Here is a 20,657-nt window from a genome sequence, read left to right as displayed (position 1 = left end):
TTCCCTTGCCTCCAGAGACGTGTTGAGTTAAGAAGTTGCTGTGGCCAAGATCAAAGAGGTTTTTGCTTGCTTTCTCCTGGAGAATTTTGATGGCTTCCTGTCTTACATTTGGGTCTTTCATCCATTTTGAGTTTCTTTTTGCATATGGTGTAAGAAAGTGGTCCAGGTTCATTTTTCTGCATGTTGCTGTCCAGTTTTCCCAGCACCACTTGCTGAAGAGACTGTCTTCATTCCATTGGATATTCTTTCCTGCTTTGTCAAAAATTAGTTTGACCATACGTTTGTGTGTCCATTTCTGGGTTCTCTGCTCTGTTCCATTGATCTGAGTGTCTGTTTTTTGTGCTAGCACCATATTGTCTTGATGATTACAGCTTTATAGTACAGCTTGAAGTCTGGAATTGTGATGCCTCCAGCTTTGGTTTTCTTTTTCAGGATTGTTTTGGCTATTCAGGGTCTTTTCTGGTTCCATACAAATTTTAAGATTGTTTGTTCTGGCTCTGTGAAGAATGCTGGTGTTATTTTGATAGGGATTGCATTGAATATGTAGATTGCTTTGGGTAGCATTGACATTTTAACAGTATTTGTTCTTCCAGTCCATGAACATGGAATGTTTTTCCATTTTTTTTGTGTGTGTCTTCTTCAGTTTCTTTCATAAGCTTTCTATAGTTTTCAGTGTATAGATTTTTCACCTCCTTGGTTAGGTTTATTCCTAGGTATTTTATGCTTTTGGTGCAATTGTAAGTGGGATCAATTCCTTGATTTCTCTTTCTGCTGCTTCATTATTGTGTATGGAAATACAGCCGATTTCTGTACATTGATTTTATTTCCTGCAACTTTGCTGAATTCATGGATCAGTTCTAGCAATTTTTTGGTGGAGTCTTTTGGGTTTTCCACATAGAGTATCATGTCATCTGCGAAGAGTGAAAGTTTGACTTCCTCCTTGCCAATTTGGATGCCTTTCATTTCTTTGTGTTGTCTGATTGCTGAGGCTAGGACTTCCAATGCTATGTTGAATAATGATGCTGAAAGTGGACCTCCTTGTCAAAGAACAACTCAATTTAGACTGGCCACATGTCAGTACTTACTTTGTGTCAAGTGGCTACTGTATTGAAATTGGATAGCACAGTTTTATCTATCTATCTATCTATCTATCTACCTATCTATTTATTTATTTAATTTTTATTCTTTTGAGAGAGTGTGTGAGCAGGTGACGAGAAGATAGAGAACCCCAAGCAGGCTCTGCACTGCCAGTGCAGACCCTGATTTGGGGCCCAAACTCACAAACTATGAGATCATGACTTGATCTGAAATCAAGAATTGGATACTCAACTGACTGAGCCACCCAGGCGCCCCCTAAATTGGATAGCACAGTTTTAGATCAAAGAGAAAAGGGGATGTATGTGTTGCCTTATATGTAGAATGTTCCTGAAGCTATCTTATGTAAAGAGGTTAAATTAACCTTACTAAAACATTTACCTGCTCAAAGCCCTAAAGAGTGACAAAATAAGTTAATTTGTTCATTCACTAATTTCACCATCTACTCAACATTTAATAAATGCAAGACCCTATTCTAAGAGTTGAAGACATCAACAATAAAATAGTCCCCTTTTCCAGGGAGCATACAGGCTAATTGGCATGAGGCCCACATTAGCAAGTAATTTCATTATAATTTGGTAAATTAGTGTAAGTAAGATACCATCAGCACGTAGAAGATAGGGACAAGTGGAATTAGTGGAAGTCAGGGAAAGGTACCATATATCAGAGTTCTTGATTATAAGCAACCGAAACCAACTCTGGCTAACATAAGGAGAGAAGGAGTCTGTGGCTATGAGGGCCATTGAGGAGTTTGTAAGCAGAGCCATGGCATGGACGTTTCAGGTTTTAAGAAGAGTACTCTGGCATAATACATTGGGTAATAGGTTGGAGGGGTGTGACCATGAAGGCAGGGAGACAGGTAAGACACTGGTGATTATCTGGATGAGAGACAATAAGGGGATGGATCAAGGCATTGGCAGTGGGAATGGAAAGGGTAGTTTCATGTGTTCAAACTCATTCTAAGATTGAGAACTGTCACTATTCCAGCTCCTCCTTTTCCAGTGCACTCAACACCACTCCTACCATCTCCTGTAAACAGAATGTAACTCACTGTCAACTAGACATACCAGTCCTGTTCCCCCTTCCTAAAATGCCTTTGCCCCTCTGCTGTCTTGCTAAGAGCCCTCCCCTCCAGTTTAAGGTGTAGCTCATGACCACCTACTGCTCAGTAGTCTCTTAATACCTTTATGCTCTGCTGTCATTGTTTTGAGGGATCACCTGTCATAATAGGTTAGAGAGCCTACTGTATTAGTGTTTTATGTTGCCGCCATACCCCCCTGCCATCTGCTTTGAACTACTTGAGGCCAGTTCTTGTTTTTCCTTGTACGTTCAGGCCCTAAAATGGGCCCAACACAGAGAACTCAGTACATGTTTCTGATGATGCTGCCCCCTTACTTTGCCAGGCACACTGAGGTCCTGTTGTGACCAATAGCTTTCATCTCCAAGCTCCTTGTCAGTGTGGTCCAAGGAGCATTCATCTCCTGTAGGTACATTTCTTCGGTCACTCTCCACCCAAACCTTTGGCAGCTTAACATTTCCCACTGAACTCTTCTCCTCAGCTGTTAAGGCTACCAATTCTCTCTCCCCACATTTCCCCAGTAAACACCTCAGCTCTCATCAGACTGACCTCTTCACCCACCTAGAAACAAGCCCACAAAGGTCTGACTCTTAATCTTCACTTAATGGTGATCCTTTGTCCTGGGGATGCCCTCAAATATCCTTACTCCTCCCTTCCGGTGGCCCAGAACCAAGGATGTCCTTCAGATCCAAGAAATCTGCTCAATTCTTTATGGCTCCAGCCCTTAGAGATCTCTAAGTGGCTGAGCAGCATTTTTGGTGTGTCCTCCAGCAGGATTATTCCTGGATTTGTTGTGTTTGCTCTTCTGTGTCTCCAGCTAGATTGCAAGCTGCTTGTGGGTCACTCTTTCAAAGGGTGTTTAGTACATTTCCAAACACATAGGACTCATGAATGTGTATCAGAGGATTGGCACAAGATAGATCTATTTCTGCGACTCCCATCTTTTCAGCCAACTGTTCTCCACCCCCAGATTTTAGTGTGTAAGGCCGCCGAGAAAGAAGCTGTTCTCTGAAGTGGCAAGCCAGAGACTGCAATGAAATTTGCAGTGTCTCTTGGTCAGTCCTGCTGCTGATACTGAGTCACTACCATTTGTGGTGATTTTCAGCCTAACTTTATGATTCACATTCTAAAAATGGGGTGAGGTTTTTATAGAGAAACCAATTCTAGTGTGAACTTAGCCTCACAATTATTGGGTTCCTCTGTGGTTTCTAGCTGCTAGCACAGCACCCGCAAGGCCTAGCATCTCATGATTTATTAGATGTGGCTGTTTCGTGGCAGATAGCTAGAATCCATTTCACTGGGTTATGATAAAGGGTTCCCTGTAACAAATTTGTTCCACCAGGCTTTCTTGGGACTGCTTATTATCAACAACCAGCTTGTATCTAGATCTGAGATGGACAAGCTAAGGAAGGGTAGATAAATCCTTGGGACTCTTCTTTCATTCATACTTTCTGAGTAGTGGTCTTGATTCCTCAGCCCAAGTGTGCTTGTGTCTCTAAAGAGGATGTTGAGTGCTTGACTCTGCTTAACATCTGGGAGAACTTCTCTAAAAATGATTGAAAAGAGAAATGACTAAAGCCAGAATGTGTAAGTGACAGAAAAGGGTGGTTTCATGAATTTGTATTCTAGTCCCAAGACTTCTACTAACGAGCTGTGTAACTTCTGGCAAGTAATTTAATAACAGCAGTGGTTATAGCTGACATTTATAAGGTGTGTGGAATGGGGCCTGGCAGGCATATAGTAAGCCCTCTGTAAGGTCACCTGCTATTATCATTGTCATTGTTACAGAGTGTTTATTACTCCCAGTACTAAGCACTCAGTATGTATTATCTCTCTTAATCCTTAAAATTATGAAGTGAATTTTGTTATTCCTTCTGTACAGAGGTAAAATGAGTCTTAAAAGCTGCAGAGGATTCAAATCCCAGGCCCATGCTTTTATTCTCTGTTGCTACATTTGATTTCCTTGGACCTCAGTTTACTCATCTGTGAACTTGAGAGCTGGACTGTTGGTCTTTAAAACCTTTGAGCTCTACAATTTCTAGGTATTTTTTCCCATTACCCTCGCCCTTTTCCTTTTCCTCTTCCCTTGTCCCATCCCCCACCCACACTCATCTGTGAATTTCGCTGGATTCATCATCACGGGGTCAGGAGGATGTTTTCCCCATTGAGCTATGATGCTGCATGTGTCAGCACATGAATTTGTACTGTGGCTTTTTTGTTGCTGTTGGATCTGGTTTACATACTGCTGTTATTGGGAGAGGAGGAGTCTGACTCTTCAATTTTGCTGTCTTATCGTGGTCTGCAGCCATTACCACACTGAGTGATGCTGATGTCTGATGGCACTTGAGAAAGGCTTTATGGGAGAAGCCTGCTGGTGTCAGCTCTTAGGGTCTTTGGGCTTCTGCGTGGTTTTCTGGTGAGATCCGGGTTTGGAGCATTGCACTCTCTGGGCTGTTTGCACATGTCTGGTCTTGTGGTTGGTAAGAATCTTAGGAGAGGGACTTGGAAGAGAGATTTCCAGGCTTTCCATTTTCTGTACAGCTGGAATGCCCTGGCAGATTTCCACATGGGGAGTTCCACTGATCATTTCATTACGGTTCCATTGCCATTGATGTTTGTAAAGTGCTTTAGTTGGACGATAGTCTACATATATTCTAGTACTGCTTTTGTGGCTTTGACCCAAAGATCAGAGTGTTTTGGCACCAGAAGACCCAGGTTTAAGGGTGTCATTGATAGCTTGGTGCATTGAACACACCTGCTTAATATGGCCTCTAATTGATCATTCTGTGGATGGGATCTTATAGAGGAAAAAAAAGAGTCCATTTGTCACTGTCCTGGGATGTGTGAATTCTTCTACTTGGAATCCTGGAGGAAACATCTTAGGGCACCAAACAAAGGCCTGGAAACAACAAAAATGTTGGATAAGTCACTCCTCTCACCCCAAATTTCTTCATCTGTAAAGGAATGTATAGTTAAATGTCTTACTCAACTAAAATGGCTATCAAATCAAATGAGGTATGATATGAAAATATGTTTCTGAAAATTGTAAATGTCTGCAAGCAGTTATTTTTAGGGAATATTGTACAGCAAAACTGTTTTAGTTACCAAAAAAGGCAAAAACTATTACATATTTCTATTCAGATTAAGCCCAGCATAGATGATTTATAGCAGATAATAATCTACACTAAAATTTCCTCAACATGTTCTTTGTGTTATACACCAGTCAGAAGACTGTGAGTTAAATTGTCCTAGACTAAAATGAATATTGTGAATATTCCATTAATAAGAACTGGTAGTGTTCAGGGCAGATGGTAACTCTTTTGTGGAAACATATTAATTTTGCATTAATTCAGATTTCATTAATTTATTATGAGAGCAAGAGCTAGGTTCAAGTTGTAAATGGACATTAATAGTACAAACAGAATTATAAGTCTATTAAGTTCTATATACATAGAACATAATTGCAATGTGAGTAAAGGCTAGACTTTTATGTACTATTTCATAGTAGATTGAAAATGGGCTAGATTGAAAATATGTTTCTTTAACTCACATGTTTCACTAAAGCAAATATTCCCTCCCCCTTTACTCCAAATGAAAAAGATGACTCCATTTCTGTTTTTCTTGATTGGTAAACCATGCTTGGAGGTACCATCTGGAGATGGTTGGGTTTCTGCCAAGAATTTAAATCAGGCCTGCAAAAAAGCTACCTGCCTAAGGCAAGAAACTGCATTGATTTAATAGGAAAAAACAGGCTTTTATTTTACTGTCCTGTAAAAGAAAGTGAAAGTACTTTGAAAAGTTTTAACTTTTGTTTTACCATAATGGCATTATATTACAAATAAAAGTATGTCTAAAATATGATAATTGGGGAAATTTGGGAATCTAATTGCTAAAATTTGCATGATTATTTGCAAATCTGATATGAAGTCACATACAGAGATCTTGATGCTAAAGGCAGATACAGTAAAACCTTGGATCGCGAGTAACTTGTTCTGTGAGTGTTCCGCAAGATAAGCAAACATTTCTAATAAATTTTAACTCGATGAACAATCGATGTCTTGTAATACAAGTAGTATGTGACACCAAACGTCACATGATCACAACTGAGCCAACGGATCTTGAAATTTGTTTTGATAGACAAGTTCTTTGGATTACAAGCATGTTTCCAGAACAAATTCTGCTCACAAACCAAGGTTTTACTTGTACGAGAATTGGGGACAAGACAGGGCAGAGAGAAGGAATACAAGTTGGAAACTCTCCAGACCCCCCTGTGGGCAATGTTGAAAACCCTGGACCTGTGTGTATTGGATATAAGGTGACAGTTGTCATTTTAACTTTTATTATTTTTTTACACAGATTTCTGCTTGGCAGATTAGCCAGACAAGAAGGGCCAATCTATCTACGTTCTGAGTGCCCTGTCTACAAGACCCTCATAACAGAGCTGAGGCCCAAGTCCAGCGTGCCACCATACCCCACCCCAGACATTACTCTGGGGTCTGCCCGAGACCATCAATGTGAAGATGACCAGTGCTTTCCTAGCATGACTTCCTTGGACCATGTGATTGCTACCCACCAGTCAGAGTGGGTCTCCTTCAATGAGGAGCCACTCTTTCCTGTTCCTTCTGAGGGTAAGGAACACTGTCATTTCTTAGGTGAAAAGATTAGCAAAGAACCATAACTGTTTACAATGACTTCTACTTGATCATTCTTTGGGTGGGATCTTAATATGTACAAAAGAGCCAGTGTGTCACCTTCCTGAGGTACAGATTCTTCCACTTAGAAGCCTTCTTAGAAGCCTTAGGAACCTTAGAATCCCAAACAAAAGGTCTGGAAACAGCAAAAGTATTGGCTGCTTTCTTCCAAGGAGCATAAACTTCGTATTTACAAACCACTCTACACTTGGTCTTTTAGGGTGTTCCTCCCACCAGCAATTTGGATTTCCTCAGTTTCTAAAGCGTAGTTGCGGAGAGTGACAGGCGTTAGAGCCAGACTGCTTGGGCCCAAATCCTGGCTCTGTCACAAATAAGTGATGTGCCCTTGGGTAGATTGTTTCTTCAACTTCTTTGAGCGGTAGTTTATCTGAGCAGTAGAGGCAATCACAGTCGCTTCCTCGGGGTGGCTGTGAGGGTTAAATGAATTAATATATGTAAAGGACTTAGACCAGTTCCTGGCACACGGAAAGAGCTCAGTTAATTGTCATCCATGATCATGATAAAGATGGCTAAATGACTTCCAGGGAACTGGTGCTCAGGGATGAAGGTCAAGGTAGGGGTCAGGAGATATTTGCAGAGCCTTGTCAGCTGGTTCTGTTCCACTGCAGCTGCTGCAGTCAACTGGTATCCGCCCGGCTTCACTTACAGCACCTGGAAAGTGTGAGTGTACAGGTGAGCTCTCCAGGATGGAGCCACGTGGCTCTTGAGTCCTTGAAATGTGGCGAGTCCAAATTGAAATGTGTTTGAAGTATAAAATACCCACATTGAATTTCAAAGACCTAGCGAAAGTAAATATTTCATTAATAACATTTATATTAATGACCTGTTAGAATCATACATTTTCAACACACTGAGTTGAAATTTATATTAGTAAATGTAGTTAACCTCTTTCTTTTTACTTTTTTTAATGGGGCTACTAAAAAATTTTAAATTACATATGTGGTTCACCTTTTATTTCTCTTGGGCAGCACTTAGTCTAAAGGGTTTGGTCACATGCAGATGGACTCGTTTGGCGAAGGATGAGAGAAAAAAGTTTTATATTCTTTGATTTTTAAAAAGTTTTCATGTAATAGAGCTTGACTACTTTTAGTACACATTTGATAAACTTTAACACTTGTATAGATTTGTGTAACCACCGCCACAATTAGGACATAGTTCTTTAAGAAAAAAATTTTTTTTGAAGACTGTGAAGTGTTCCCGCACCAATAAAGTGCTAGAAAGCTAGGGGAGAAGCTTCTGGGCCTCATTCAGCTTATCATTGGTACGGAGTTTGCACCTGGCGGTCTGCAGACATGTGTAGTTTCAACTGCACAGAGGTTAAAGTTTGAATTTCAAGGTGTTCAGTCCAGACGGATGCTTTCTTGTTCAGTGTGAGTGTCTACCAGTCCTTGTTGCCTTTTGCTTTCCTCATTCGACTCAGTTATATTCCTGTTTGGCCTCTATAAACATTTTTGTTTGTGACTGCCAAGCACTGGAATAGGCACTGGGGTCAGAATAGTGAGAAAGACTGGAAGTCTCAGCCTGCCTGGATACTGACTGTGGACATGCAGAGGTTATCCTTTGTACCCATTATTAGGGAAACGCTCCTTGGGCATAGAGACAGATGGGCATGGCTGTTTCTTCACCCTCACCCACCAGAATGGTGAGTCTTGTGATCACCCCTTACCTATCCTTGGTTTTTCCTCCACGAGACAGTTTTGAAGAGTAGCCTCCCTCACATGATTGATGGCAGTGTCTGGTATCTGTTTCAGGGGGCACCGAAGAGCACCTCCCAGGACTGTCTTCTTACTCAGACCGGTCTGAGAGCTCCTCCGGGGAGAACCATGTGGCACATGGAGGCTCTCAGGAACTTTCCCACTCAGAGCAGGATGACTCCTCTGAAAAGTTGGGCCTCATCTCTGAAGCGGCGTCCCCTCCTGGGAGCCCCGAGCAGCCCCCACCTGACCTGGCCTCGGCCTTCAGCAACTGGGTTCAGTTTGAAGATGACACACCCTGGTCCAGCACATCACCACCTCATAAGGAAACAAGGGAGACAGGTGGGAGGCTGCGAAGGGTTCTGACTTACGTCTATGCTCACCGGGGAGAAGTGGGTGGGGGCTGCCAGGGTGCTGGTTTACCAGAGCCCTCTGGCACTGGCCATACAAAAGAGCTGGCAGAGATCTCATCTGACTTAATTCTACAACTAGTTTTTGTTAACAAAGCATATGGAAGGATTAATGTGTTCTGGGCCATTTCTTGCTTTTTATACTTGTCCCTGGCTGTTAACTTGTCTTTGGAAGAATGAATATTTACTTATCTCTCTATTAGGTATTGCAATTATATTTACCCAGCACCTAAATTATAAGCTCCTTACAAGCAGAAGTGAATGCCTTTCAGAGCATGGACCACCATCAATTTCTAATAGAGTCACTAGTTACATATGGATATTCTTGTGTCCCAGACCTGTTGAATCTAAATCTTCAGGGGTAGGGACTGCTGTTAATGATCATTCTCTTATTTTTGTGGCATTTAAACAGCGAGAAGCTGCACTGGGGAGCTTAGTGAAGCCAGAGGAGTTGTTAGTCCCCATCCTGGTGACCTGGCTGCTTATTTGATTGTGTACCAAAGCATACCAGCACTGATTGGATAACCTTTGTGACTATCTTAGTTTTCTGTTTGCTGCATAGCAAACTACCATAAACCTAGTGGTTTAAACAACATAAACTTTATTATCTTATGTTTCTGTAATTCAGAAGTCCAAATGGGCATCACTGGGCTAATTCAAGGTGTTGGCAAGGCTGCATTCCTTCCAGGAGGTTCTGGGGAAACCAGGAAATCTGTTTCCTTGCTCTTTCTAGCTTTTGGATGCTGCCCATATTCCTTGGCACATGGTACCTTCCTCTGTCTCCAAAGCCAGCAATGTTGCAGCTCTCTGTGCCTTTCTTCTGTAGTCACATCTCTAACTGATTGACTTCTGCCCATCTCTTCCGCTTTTAAGGACCTTATGACTACATTGGGCCCACCAGGATAATCCAGGATAATCTCCCCATCCCGGGGCCCTTAATTTAATCATATCTGCGAAGTCCCTTTTGCCATGTAAGGTGACATATTCACAGTTCTGGGGAAGGATGTGGATATCTTTGCGGGGGTGGGGGGCATTATGTTGCCTACCATAGAGCCCTACTAGAAAAAAGCATGGTTGATATTATTTTGTTGGTGGCTTAAATGTTTTGCTAGTTTTAATTTTTAAAAATAATCCTTTTTGTTTTCAAGCATGTTTTCAGCACCAATAAAACAATTTTAAGAAAATATAAGACATAATTTTATATAATAAATACTTCAAGGGCGCCTGGGTGGCGCAGTCGGTTAAGCGTCCGACTTCAGCCAGGTCACGATCTCGCGGTCCGGGAGTTCGAGCCCCGCGTCGGGCTCTGGGCTGATGGCTCAGAGCCTGGAGCCTGTTTCCGATTCTGTGTCTCCCTCTCTCTCTGCCCCTCCCCCGTTCATGCTCTGTCTCTCTCTGTCCCAACAATAAATAAAAGTTGAAAAAAAAAATTTTAGAAAAAAATAAATACTTCAATTTTTACATACCAATTCGCATGTTATATATACCTTTTCACATTTAAACATCAGATTTCTCAGTGAATCATTGGTGAGAGAGCCATGACACTCAGAGCAGCAAGGATGAAAAGACAGGTCCAGACAGGCTTCCCAGTCTTGCTGGTGGGAGGAAGTAACCTCTACTGAACACCTAATGCTGGCAAAACAGTGGGCTGATTAAGCATTTATGCATGTGGGGAAGAGTTACCCGACATTGGGGAGTGAATCAGTACAGAAATATGTTCCTTATTTTAATAAGATATATTTACCAAATACTTTCTTGGGCACCGTGCTCAGTGTCTTAACTACATCATCTTAATGCACCTCTTAACAGCAATCATATGAGGAAAGCATTAACATTATATTGGACATGAAGAGACTGAGACAGACAGTGGTTTAGGAATTTGCCCAAGGTTGTATGCTGGCAAGTGGCAGGGGAGAGCTTCAAAGCCAGGCAGACTGGCCCCAGGATCTTGGAACAGTCCAGGGATGCGCCATGACTTAATTTGCTCCCATGTCCTGCTGTTCCTGGTATGGTTTTCTCTGCTCCCTCATTCTGGGAGGCTGGGGAGTTGAGGATAGGTGCAATGGTGTTTCTCTACTCACTTGCCCCAAAATGGCCCTGCTTTCAGGTCACTGCTGTATTCATGGCATTCAGATTTGCTCACATCTTGTTCATACCTTACCGTTAGCCTCAAAGATTTCTTGGTGGTTCAGAATTATGTAAATGATGGTTGTATAGATGGTCAGTTTACTTCAACTCTTCACCACTTATTTTGCAAAACTAACTCTGGGGTTAGTCCTAATTATGTTGCTTCCATCTGACTGAGGATCTTAGCTTGCCATTGATAGTGCTTTTGACATATTTTTAAAACCTTATCCTTTAATGCAGCAGTTCTCAAAGTGTGGTTTATAGATCACTGTGATTGCCCAAAAGTCTCTCAAAGGGTCCTTGGGGTCAAATTATTTTCATAATAATTCTAAGATTGCCTTTTTCACTGCATTTGAATTTGTATGGTACAAAAGTAATGGCGAGTAAAGATTCTGGCCACCATGTACCCATACTAAAAAAAGAAGTCAATTTCAACATAATATCCTTGATAAAGTAGTAAAAATTATTAATTTTATTGAATTTTATTAAATCTTGATTCTTAAATACATCTTTTTAATATTCTCTGTGACAAAATGGCATAAAGCACTTCTGTGCCATACTCAAGTGTAACAGTTATCTTGAATAAAAATGGTTGTCTTGGAAAAAAATTGGGTTAAAATTTTTTTTAAATGTCTATTTATTTTTGAGAGAAAGAGAAAGCATGGGGAAGGGGCAGAGAGAGAGAAAAGGGACACGGAATCTGAAGCGGGCTCTGTGCTGACAGGAGACAGCCCAATGCAGGGCTAGAATTCACAAACTGAGACGTCATGATCTAAGCCAAAGTCGGACGCATAATTGACTGAGCCACCAAAGTGCCCCTAAAATTTGTTTAATAAAAAAATTCATTTAGAAAATCACAATTATTTTAAAGTTATTCAAATTTTCATTCAAAAATGAAAATAATGCAAAAAAAAAATCCTTGATGAACAAAGTATCAGTATTTTAAAAAATAAGATTCAACCTATACTTGCATGACTGTCTCACTGGTACCCTAATCCTGGCCCTAGTTCCAATAAAATTTTATTTACAAAAATAGGTGGCTAAGTCTGTGGGCCATAATTTTCTCATTTGATATTTTAAAAATACTGCATTTAAAATGTTACTTGATTCCTGAGATTTTTGTTACCCCCTAAATTTTCCACCCAAAGGGAGTTCCTCACTTGCCTTACCCTAGTCCCAGGTCTGCATTGTAATAAGGATATGGGATGTATGGATATTACTATAGAACAAATCAAGAAATGATAGTTTTCAAATGTGTTGAAGGCATTATGTTGCCTTGAAAATTGTTCAGACAACAATTCCATATGTTTCCACATATGAAGATTTAACTCAGCCTTATAGAGGTAGAGCTCTCTGCCTTAGGGGGAGCCTGTAGACTGGTTTCACAGCAGACTTGAGGCTCAATGTGTGGGCAACAAGCAGGAATAAACCATGTTTAGGGCCAGCCCTAAATATTACCTCAGGTAGTATTCTAGGGACCCAAGAACCATGTGTTAAGCATCAGAGTGGTAAAGAAAATGGTAATAAATCCAAGACTCCAATCCCAACTCTTCTGCCAATACCCAGCCTTGACACATCAATATCTCTATTACCCAAACCAACATCACCCATGTATGCTAATTCCCTCGTGGATTTCCTTACACAGATTGGATTTGACAACAAGGCAGAGTGGTTGGTAGAGCTAAGGTCACATGATAAGGAGAAAGGAGGCTTCCACCCTCTCAACACAGATAATGCAGATCTCTCCCAAGATAGACAGTTCCATTCTGACAGCTGTCGGGCAGCTCAGATTTTGATTTAAATTCAACAGATTTGAGAACTTGTGCAATGTCAATAATATCTCATACGTAACTGCAGGCATTACACCAAAATAACACAGATCTGTGCAGCAAGTATCCTCATAGTGATAGAGACAGTCTGAGGTTTCTTACAATCACTGCTGCCTGCTCTATTCTTTTGGTAATACTCAGTTTGGTAATACTCAGCTAAATAATGGCCTCCAAAGATATCAGGACCCACTCCCTGGAACCTGTAAATGTTATCTTATTTGAAGAAAGGGTCTTTGCAGATGGGATGAAGTTAAGGATTTTGGGGGGCACCTGGGTGTCTTAGTCAGTGAAGCATCTGAGTTGGGCTCAGATCATGATCTCATGCTTCATGAGTTTGAGCTCCGCATTGGTCTCTGTGCTGACAGTGTGGAGCCTGCTTGGGATTCTCTCTCTCTCCCTCTCTCTCTGCCCCTCCCCTATTCTCTCTCTCTCTCTCTCTCTCTGTCAAAATAAATAAATAAACTTAAAGAAAAAGTTAAGGATTTTGATAGAGAGATAATCCTGGATTATCTAGGTGGGCCCTAAATGTAATCACATGTATCCCTTATAAAAGGGAGGCAGAGGGAGATTGTGCCCACACAAAGAAGACAATGCAAAGACAGAACAGAAGGGTATTTGAAGATGGCAACCTTGTAAAGTGGAATGTTGAGGCCACAGTCAAGGGATGCTGGCAGCCCCCGGAAGCCTGAGGCCTACGCAAGGAATGTGTTCTTCCCCAGAGCCTATGGACGGAGTGCTTGCCAGGCAGGTATCTTGATTTCTACCTAGTGATTCTGACTTCAAACTTCTCACTTCCAGAACTGGGAGGAAACAAAGTTCTCTTGTTTTAACCCACCAAGTTTGTTACAGCAGCCACAGTTAACTAATGGACCAAGTGTCCAAAATCCTAAAGCAGAGCCATTTGCATAAGGCTGAAAATGAGTCAGTCTGGGCTAGAGGAGCATCTGTAATAGTGCAGGCCATTTATTAAGTAGATGTGTTAGCCGGTATGTTTTACTTTCAAACTTGACAGCCTTTTATAGTTTATTCATTGAATCACCAAATATTTATTAAGCACCTCCTCTGTGTAGTTGTCATAGATGCAGACATTCATATACAAAGCTGAGTAACATAAGTGCTCAGAATTTAACAGAAGCCCGTTGAGTTTCTTCCTGGGTCCTCTAGTATGAAACCAGAGCCAGCCTATGCTTCCATGATTTCTCCATCTGCCTCCAGTTGACCATCTTTCAACCACTGCATGTCTTTAAAAAAAAAAAAAAAAAAAAAAAAAAAAGCTTTCCACTTCATGGTAGCTAAAAATCTGAGACTTAGCTAAAAATCTGAGGCTTCTTTGAGAAAACAAAGGAAGAAGTGGATGTTGGGAGAATTGCTTGCCTAAAAGGTTCATTTTATAGCCAGGCCTGTCTATCATCTCTTCTTGGGAAGGATGAAAATTAGAACTTAAAGCATTTCCCCTTGTTATATATCCATTGATTGTGGGTCTTCTCCAGGGCTCTTGTTCAGTTTTGCCCTAGATCAATGGTGCCCACTTGGAGAAAGCTATGTGTTGGCTGGGTGGCCACCTTCTACAAAATAAGTGTCCATCTGGTTCTTTTCAGTTTAATCTGACAGTATAGAAATGGTTTGTCCATCAATTTCTCATTTATTCACTTTAAAAAATGCTTCTCTTAGTTTATTAGTTTCCAGCTAGCAGACGCTGGGCCTGTTTTCGGCCGTAGCTGTGTGTATCAAGTGAACTTTTTTTAGTATGGGCAGCATGTGCGTGAAATGGAGAGATGTTTGCTGTGCTGTACTGAATGTGCAGAAATTGGGAATCTGTTGGTGAACTATGGAATATGTCAGCGTGTCTCAATGCATGTAGGTGGTGAAGTGCAGCCACAAATAAGGAAAGTCTGAGTAAACTGTTTATGGCTTCAGCCATTTTCTCATTCACAAGAGTATCACATCAGTATCAGCAGAGCAACACTCATTCCTAGAATGTAGTTGCAGCTTTTCTGTTTTTTTCCCATTTTATTTCCACGTCCTGTTTGCTTCTGTTACATGCTTAGCACTTTCTGATTGGACAGCTCTGTGACAGGAGAAAGGGGAAAGTGTTTCCTCTACCCCTCAAAATTTCTTTGGGCTAGTCTAAATTGACATGAGACAGGGGCGCCTGGGTGGCTCAGTCAGTTGTGTCTGACTCTTGATTGTGGCCCAGGTTGTGATCTCAGGGACCTGTGATCGAGCTCTGCACCGGGGTCTGTGCTAAGTGTGGAGCCTGCTTGGGATTCTTTCTCTCTCTCCCACTGCCCCTCCCCTACCTCTCTATCCTAAAAAAAATTGACATAAGAAATTAATGGGAAAAAGTGTAACTTTGTGCTACATATACAAGAGGCTCATAGACTGGCAAAATGAGGTGTATATGCCATCCTGAGCTAAGGAATGGGATAGGGCCTGATGCTTCAAAGGGGAGGAGGGCGATTCACAGGATGGTAAGAAGAAGAGTAGATGTTTAATAATTAGGTGCCTGCCCTGCCATGCAGACAGGTCACTCAGATAAAACTTATCTCTGGTAATAACTCTTATTCTGGGAAAGATACTCCATTTATTTATTTTCTTTTTCTTTTTTTTAATGTTTATTTTTGAGAGAGAGAGCGTGTGCTTGTGTGTGAGATGGGAGAGGGGCAGAGGGAGAGAGAGAGGGAGACAGAGGATCTGAAGTGGGCCCTCGCTGACAGCAGAGAGCCTGACATGGGACTTGAACCCATGAACCACCCATGAACCATGAGATCATGACCTGAGCCAAAGTCACTTAACCGACTGAGCCACTCAGGCACCCTCCATTTAGATTCTTCTAGGTGGTTAAGGGAGGGGCAGACGTTTCTCTTGAGCCTTCAGGGTCTCAATTGACTTTAGCTCAGAATAGTCCACATGCCAAAGTGACACATTTTGAGGAGACTTGTTCTGAACGCCCTCAGCCCCATCCCATGCAGCCTCTTTGTAAATATGTTTTCATGAGACAACCATGATGTAGACCTAAAAGAAATAGGATGAGAAAGGAGGATATGTGGAACTGATTAACACCGTTGCCAGTCTGGATTTCTGGAAGCAAACAGTGCAGCCTTACTTAGCCAGCTGTTCCCTGCCTTCACGTCCGGGCTGGCAAGGAATAGTTGGGAAAGACAGTGCACGTGTGCACACATGGAGGAGTTAGGTGGAGAGATGTTATCTGGGATACTCCTTTTCCATTCCCCCAGCTCCTGTTCCTCTACTGTCCATAGTTTTTCTGGCAAATGAAGAGCAGAAAACAAAAGACTTACCTTTTAAGTTATGCCACCTACGAACAAACCAAGGGAGCATTGCATTTCAGCCTGGAATGGGATTGTACTATTAGCCCAAATAAAAATGCCAGGAGGCTGTAGGCACCGTGGATTAAAAACAAAGAGACCATCATTAGTGGTAAATCTCTTATTTTTGTGGCATATAATTGTCAGAAGCTGCACTAGGGAACTTCAAAAAGCCAGGGAGCTGTTACTCCCCACCTTGGTGACCTACTTATTTTATTGTGCCCTGAAGCATACCAAGGTTGATTGGTAACGGAGGAGCGACAGCTGATGGGGAGGACAACTCCAGGAATGTTTTAAATCCATCAGGGGGACAACTTTGTTTTGGACTTCAACTGGTGCAGGATTTGAAATGATCAAGTGCCATCCTGGTTGGTCTGGGAAAAGGGAGACACACATGATCTCTCTCGTAAAAATATGAGTAAAATCACTTAATTCAGTGACAAAGCCTTTTTGTAACCAAACGTATAAGAAAGATTGCTGGCATCAATTCTTTGGACCTGAGGATCCTGGAGTGAGGGTCATATAAAATCAGGCCCCTTTGGTAAATGTCGTTTCCTCCATTAAAAGCCCTAAAATTTGGTGGAGGCCCAATATGGAATTTGTACCCCTTTATTTAACAAGACCACTTAGGCTCAGGCCATGTTGTTGATAAATATTCTCTTTAAATGATTTTTATTAGAAACTTAACTGCCAGATACTTAAGACAAAGTAGCCACCAGAATACTGTTCACATCTTGAGTGTGAAAATGCTGTATGATCCATCTGGGTTACCTGGTAAAAAATGTCAAGAAGTTTAAATGAAAACTTGTTTGCTGAACCCTGAACCTTAATGCATAGATATCCTGCTAAACCTTTAAAACAGCAACAGAGCACAGCAGATCCAAAGTGTTAAATAAGAAAAAAACAAAAGCAAAAAAAACACAACAAACTTCTGATGAATCTGTTCAAATCAAAATTGAATCTCTATATAGTTCTCTAAAGAAATATTTTTGAAAATGAACCTAACCCCAGGGGGTATTTTATTCACATCGAGTCCCTTAGCAGTAGTGTTTCTGAGTTTCCCTGGTGGTAAGAAGTTTTCCTACTTTAGTATTTTGTCTCCTCTGTTCTAAAATTCCACTCCGTACCAGGAAGAATGTAGCAGTCAGCTCATATAACACCTAAATTCTTTATAAACATCCTCTCAGAGCAAGGCTGATTTCATGTGCATTTTACAAGTGTATGTGTGTGCTTTGAATATGTTTGTAAATGCATGCAGATAAATTGAAAGAGCAAAGTTCATTCCCAAAATTAAAAGAAAAAAAATTATGGCACTATTTTCAGCGTGAAGCTTCCTGTTCAGTCATCATGTTATGTGCTGACCTTCCTCCACAGACATGGCAATTTTGCGGCAAGGCCAAGACTGAATTGGACCCATTATGCAGATGATGCAGGATATGCATAATTACAAACACAAAAATTTTTTCATTTCCAGAGCATTTGTTCCACAGCCCAAGAAAAACACTAATATTCCCTTGTGCTTCAAATGTCTTCCCCAAAAGCTTGGGCTAAGGCCTTCCCATTGTGTCTGGGGAAGCTAATTATCTGGGGCCAGAGAAAGAGCCACTTGTTTGGGGGGAAGACCAGAGATGATGTCAGCCACTTAAGAGGGAGGCAGGGGTGACAGCTGAGAGACTTAATCCTGAAGAAGACTAGCCCAGTGGTTAATTTCTATTATACTTTTTATTCTAGCTACTGAGGGTGAGTTGGTGGGTGGGGGTGGAATAAGATCCCAACCATTTGGTGACTGTGTAGCTGAGGCCCATTGCTTTTGGTATGCATATGTATTTCCCTCTTCAACAGAAGAGGTTTTATTTTCTTTTAATACCTTAAATGTTCTCTGCTTTTAAGAATAATTAATGACCTTTCCGGAATCCATCTCAGACAGTGATATACTGAGGAATGGATTCTAACAAAGCCCTTCTTCCTTGGGGCCTGATGCCCTCTGCCCCTGCCCACTGGGCACCACTCTGCTATAATCACTACCTCTTCTGCTGTTCCTGACAAGCTCATTACTGCTCTTGCTGTTCCCTTGGCCCCCAGAACTCTTCTATGTTTTCAACTCAGAGCTCTGCTCAAGCATCATTTCCTCCTGCTCCCACCCCCCCAACTTTTTCCTGCATTAAATGTCTTTACAGCCCATGTTTTTACCTGAAATTAGGTTATAAGTTTGTTTATTGTCTCTTCCTCACTAGGGGAAAGAGACTATCTCATTTACTCTCAATAGTATAATATGGAGCATGGAACTTAGTAGGTACTCACTTAGTATTTGTTGGATTAATGAATGAAAGATGTATATGAAACATACTGCAGAATGACTGACTCCCATTTATGGAGTGAATGAGCTATTAGGTGGAAGTTGAGGCATGGCTTCCTCTGTGAAGTATGTGTATTTTTTAACAAACTAGGCAAAGAAAATAGGCCAACCTCTTCCCTATCATGTCACCAGCTGACTATCATCAGTTTTGATTTCCCATCATTATACACAGTGCACACACGCAGATTCATATACCTGGCACACAGATACACATGCAAATATACATACACACACATAGTGTATGTGTGTTAACATATGCACTTACATATACATGCATATATAATATAGGCATAACATATGTACATATGATACATATATTTATACAAACACACACATATTTTTCCCCCTGGGAGCTACCTTAAAAAGTGCAATTAAACCTGTCCATTATATTTTTGTCATATTTGAAACTACTACCATCATGCCATGTGGGCAGGGGAGAGGATCTCTTGAAAATTACTTCCAGTTATGTAAAATGGGCCTTAAAATATTTTATTAAAGCTACAATATTCTCCTCATCCAAAGAATGTGCTAACTCACCCAGGGGGTCCTTGTGGCCTATCTCACCCTCAGCGTGGGACATAAAACACAATAAACTGCCCAAACATGCATTAATTAACTAGTTTATTCATGCAAAAAATATTTAGGTGCTGGGAATGCAATTATGAGAAAGTTGGCCATAGCCCCTGCTCTCCCCACGCTGAGGTTACCTAATGGTTGGGCAGTCTGTTACTAGTAAAGCCTTCTGGGGTAAGCAAGGGCCCTCTGAACCAGTCCTGGGACCAGCTGTTTGTATTGCCAACTATGAACTAGCAGGGGAGCCACAAATGAAGAATGGAATTAGATCTATTTTGTATTCATGGATGGGCATGTTTATAGCATTGGAAAAATCACACAGCCCTAGTGAGTAGACACCAAAGTATAAAATAAAGGATATGATATCAAACTATACATAAGTATTTCAATTTTAATCTATTTAGGATCCCAAAGGATAAAAACAAAAATTTTGTCTTTGCTGTATTAATTGTTTTAACTGACAACTTACCAGTTTATTGTTTATTCAACCAATGGTGTTTTGAATTCCCACTCTGGCAGTCACTGTTCAGGGCACTGGGGATACAGTGGAATATTCCTGCCCCATGGAACATACTTTGTGCTGGAGAAGACGTACCAGAAACACAATAAAGGTGTAGATACAGTGTCAGTGTGTGAGACAGTGGTTAGCAGGAAGGAGAGACACATGAGGGAAAGAAAGAATAGAGTAGAGAGGATGTGAAATTTTACATAAGATCAGGGGTGACTCTGAGCAGCAACTTTTGGGTAAAGACATGTGGGAGGCAAGGAGTGAGCCTTGCAGAAATTGGGGAAGGAGCTGTCCAGGTGAAAGTAACCACACATGACAAGCCTCTGATGGGTGTCTGTCTGTGTTGGTGGTATGTGACTGGAGTGGAGGGACATGGGGAGAAGGGAAGGGGATGAGGCGGACAGGTCATGAGGAATCAGACCATGTATGTGCTTGGAGGGCATGGGGAGGACCTTGACTTTTGCTGTGGGTAAGATGGGAAGCCATCAGAGGGTTTTGAGCAGAGGTGTGGTAAGGTCTGACTTCGATTTGAACAGGTAATTCTATTAAAGCTATGTGGCTGCTCTGTTGAGAAGACCAAGAAGAGGAAGACACTTGGGGAAGCGGGGTGACCAAGTGGGAGGCCCCTGTAACTATCCAGAAAGCGATGGCTGTTCCCTGAAAGAGACATGTGGGAAAACAACTTCCAAAGGCCAAAGGAGCCCTAAGGCCAGAGACAAAGGCTGATAGGTCCAGTTTGACAACAAATGGTTTATTAAAGGGACTTAGGGACAGAGGCAGGTCTTGGGCAGCTACAAGCTGAGTAGATCTCTGTGACCCCACCTCCTATAAGACCTTCTTTCATAGCCCTACAGGCTGGGGAGTCATGCTGGTGGGCCACCCCGGAGGGACCGTTGGGGAGCAGTTGTGTGTCACAGTCCTATCTCCTGAGCTGATTGAGGACTTCATG

General features: G+C 41.6%; 1 protein-coding gene across 3 annotated transcripts in view; it reads left to right on the top strand.

Moving 5' to 3' along the window:
• STON2 (stonin 2) overlaps positions 1-20,657 on the top strand; it is a 147,966-nt gene that overhangs the window by 29,815 nt on the left and 97,494 nt on the right. For all 3 annotated transcript variants that reach the window (XM_047864709.1, XM_047864710.1, XM_047864708.1), the window contains 2 exons: positions 6,530-6,801; positions 8,637-8,921. In XM_047864709.1, the coding sequence (XP_047720665.1) occupies positions 6,714-6,801; positions 8,637-8,921 (373 nt within the window). In that variant the 5' untranslated portion in view covers positions 6,530-6,713. The remainder of the gene's footprint in view (positions 1-6,529; positions 6,802-8,636; positions 8,922-20,657) is intronic.

The sequence above is a fragment of the Prionailurus viverrinus genome, chromosome B3 (genome assembly GCF_022837055.1).
Source record: "Prionailurus viverrinus isolate Anna chromosome B3, UM_Priviv_1.0, whole genome shotgun sequence".
Classification (NCBI taxonomy): Eukaryota; Metazoa; Chordata; class Mammalia; order Carnivora; family Felidae; genus Prionailurus; species Prionailurus viverrinus.
This window is presented reverse-complemented; position numbering and strand designations above follow the sequence as displayed.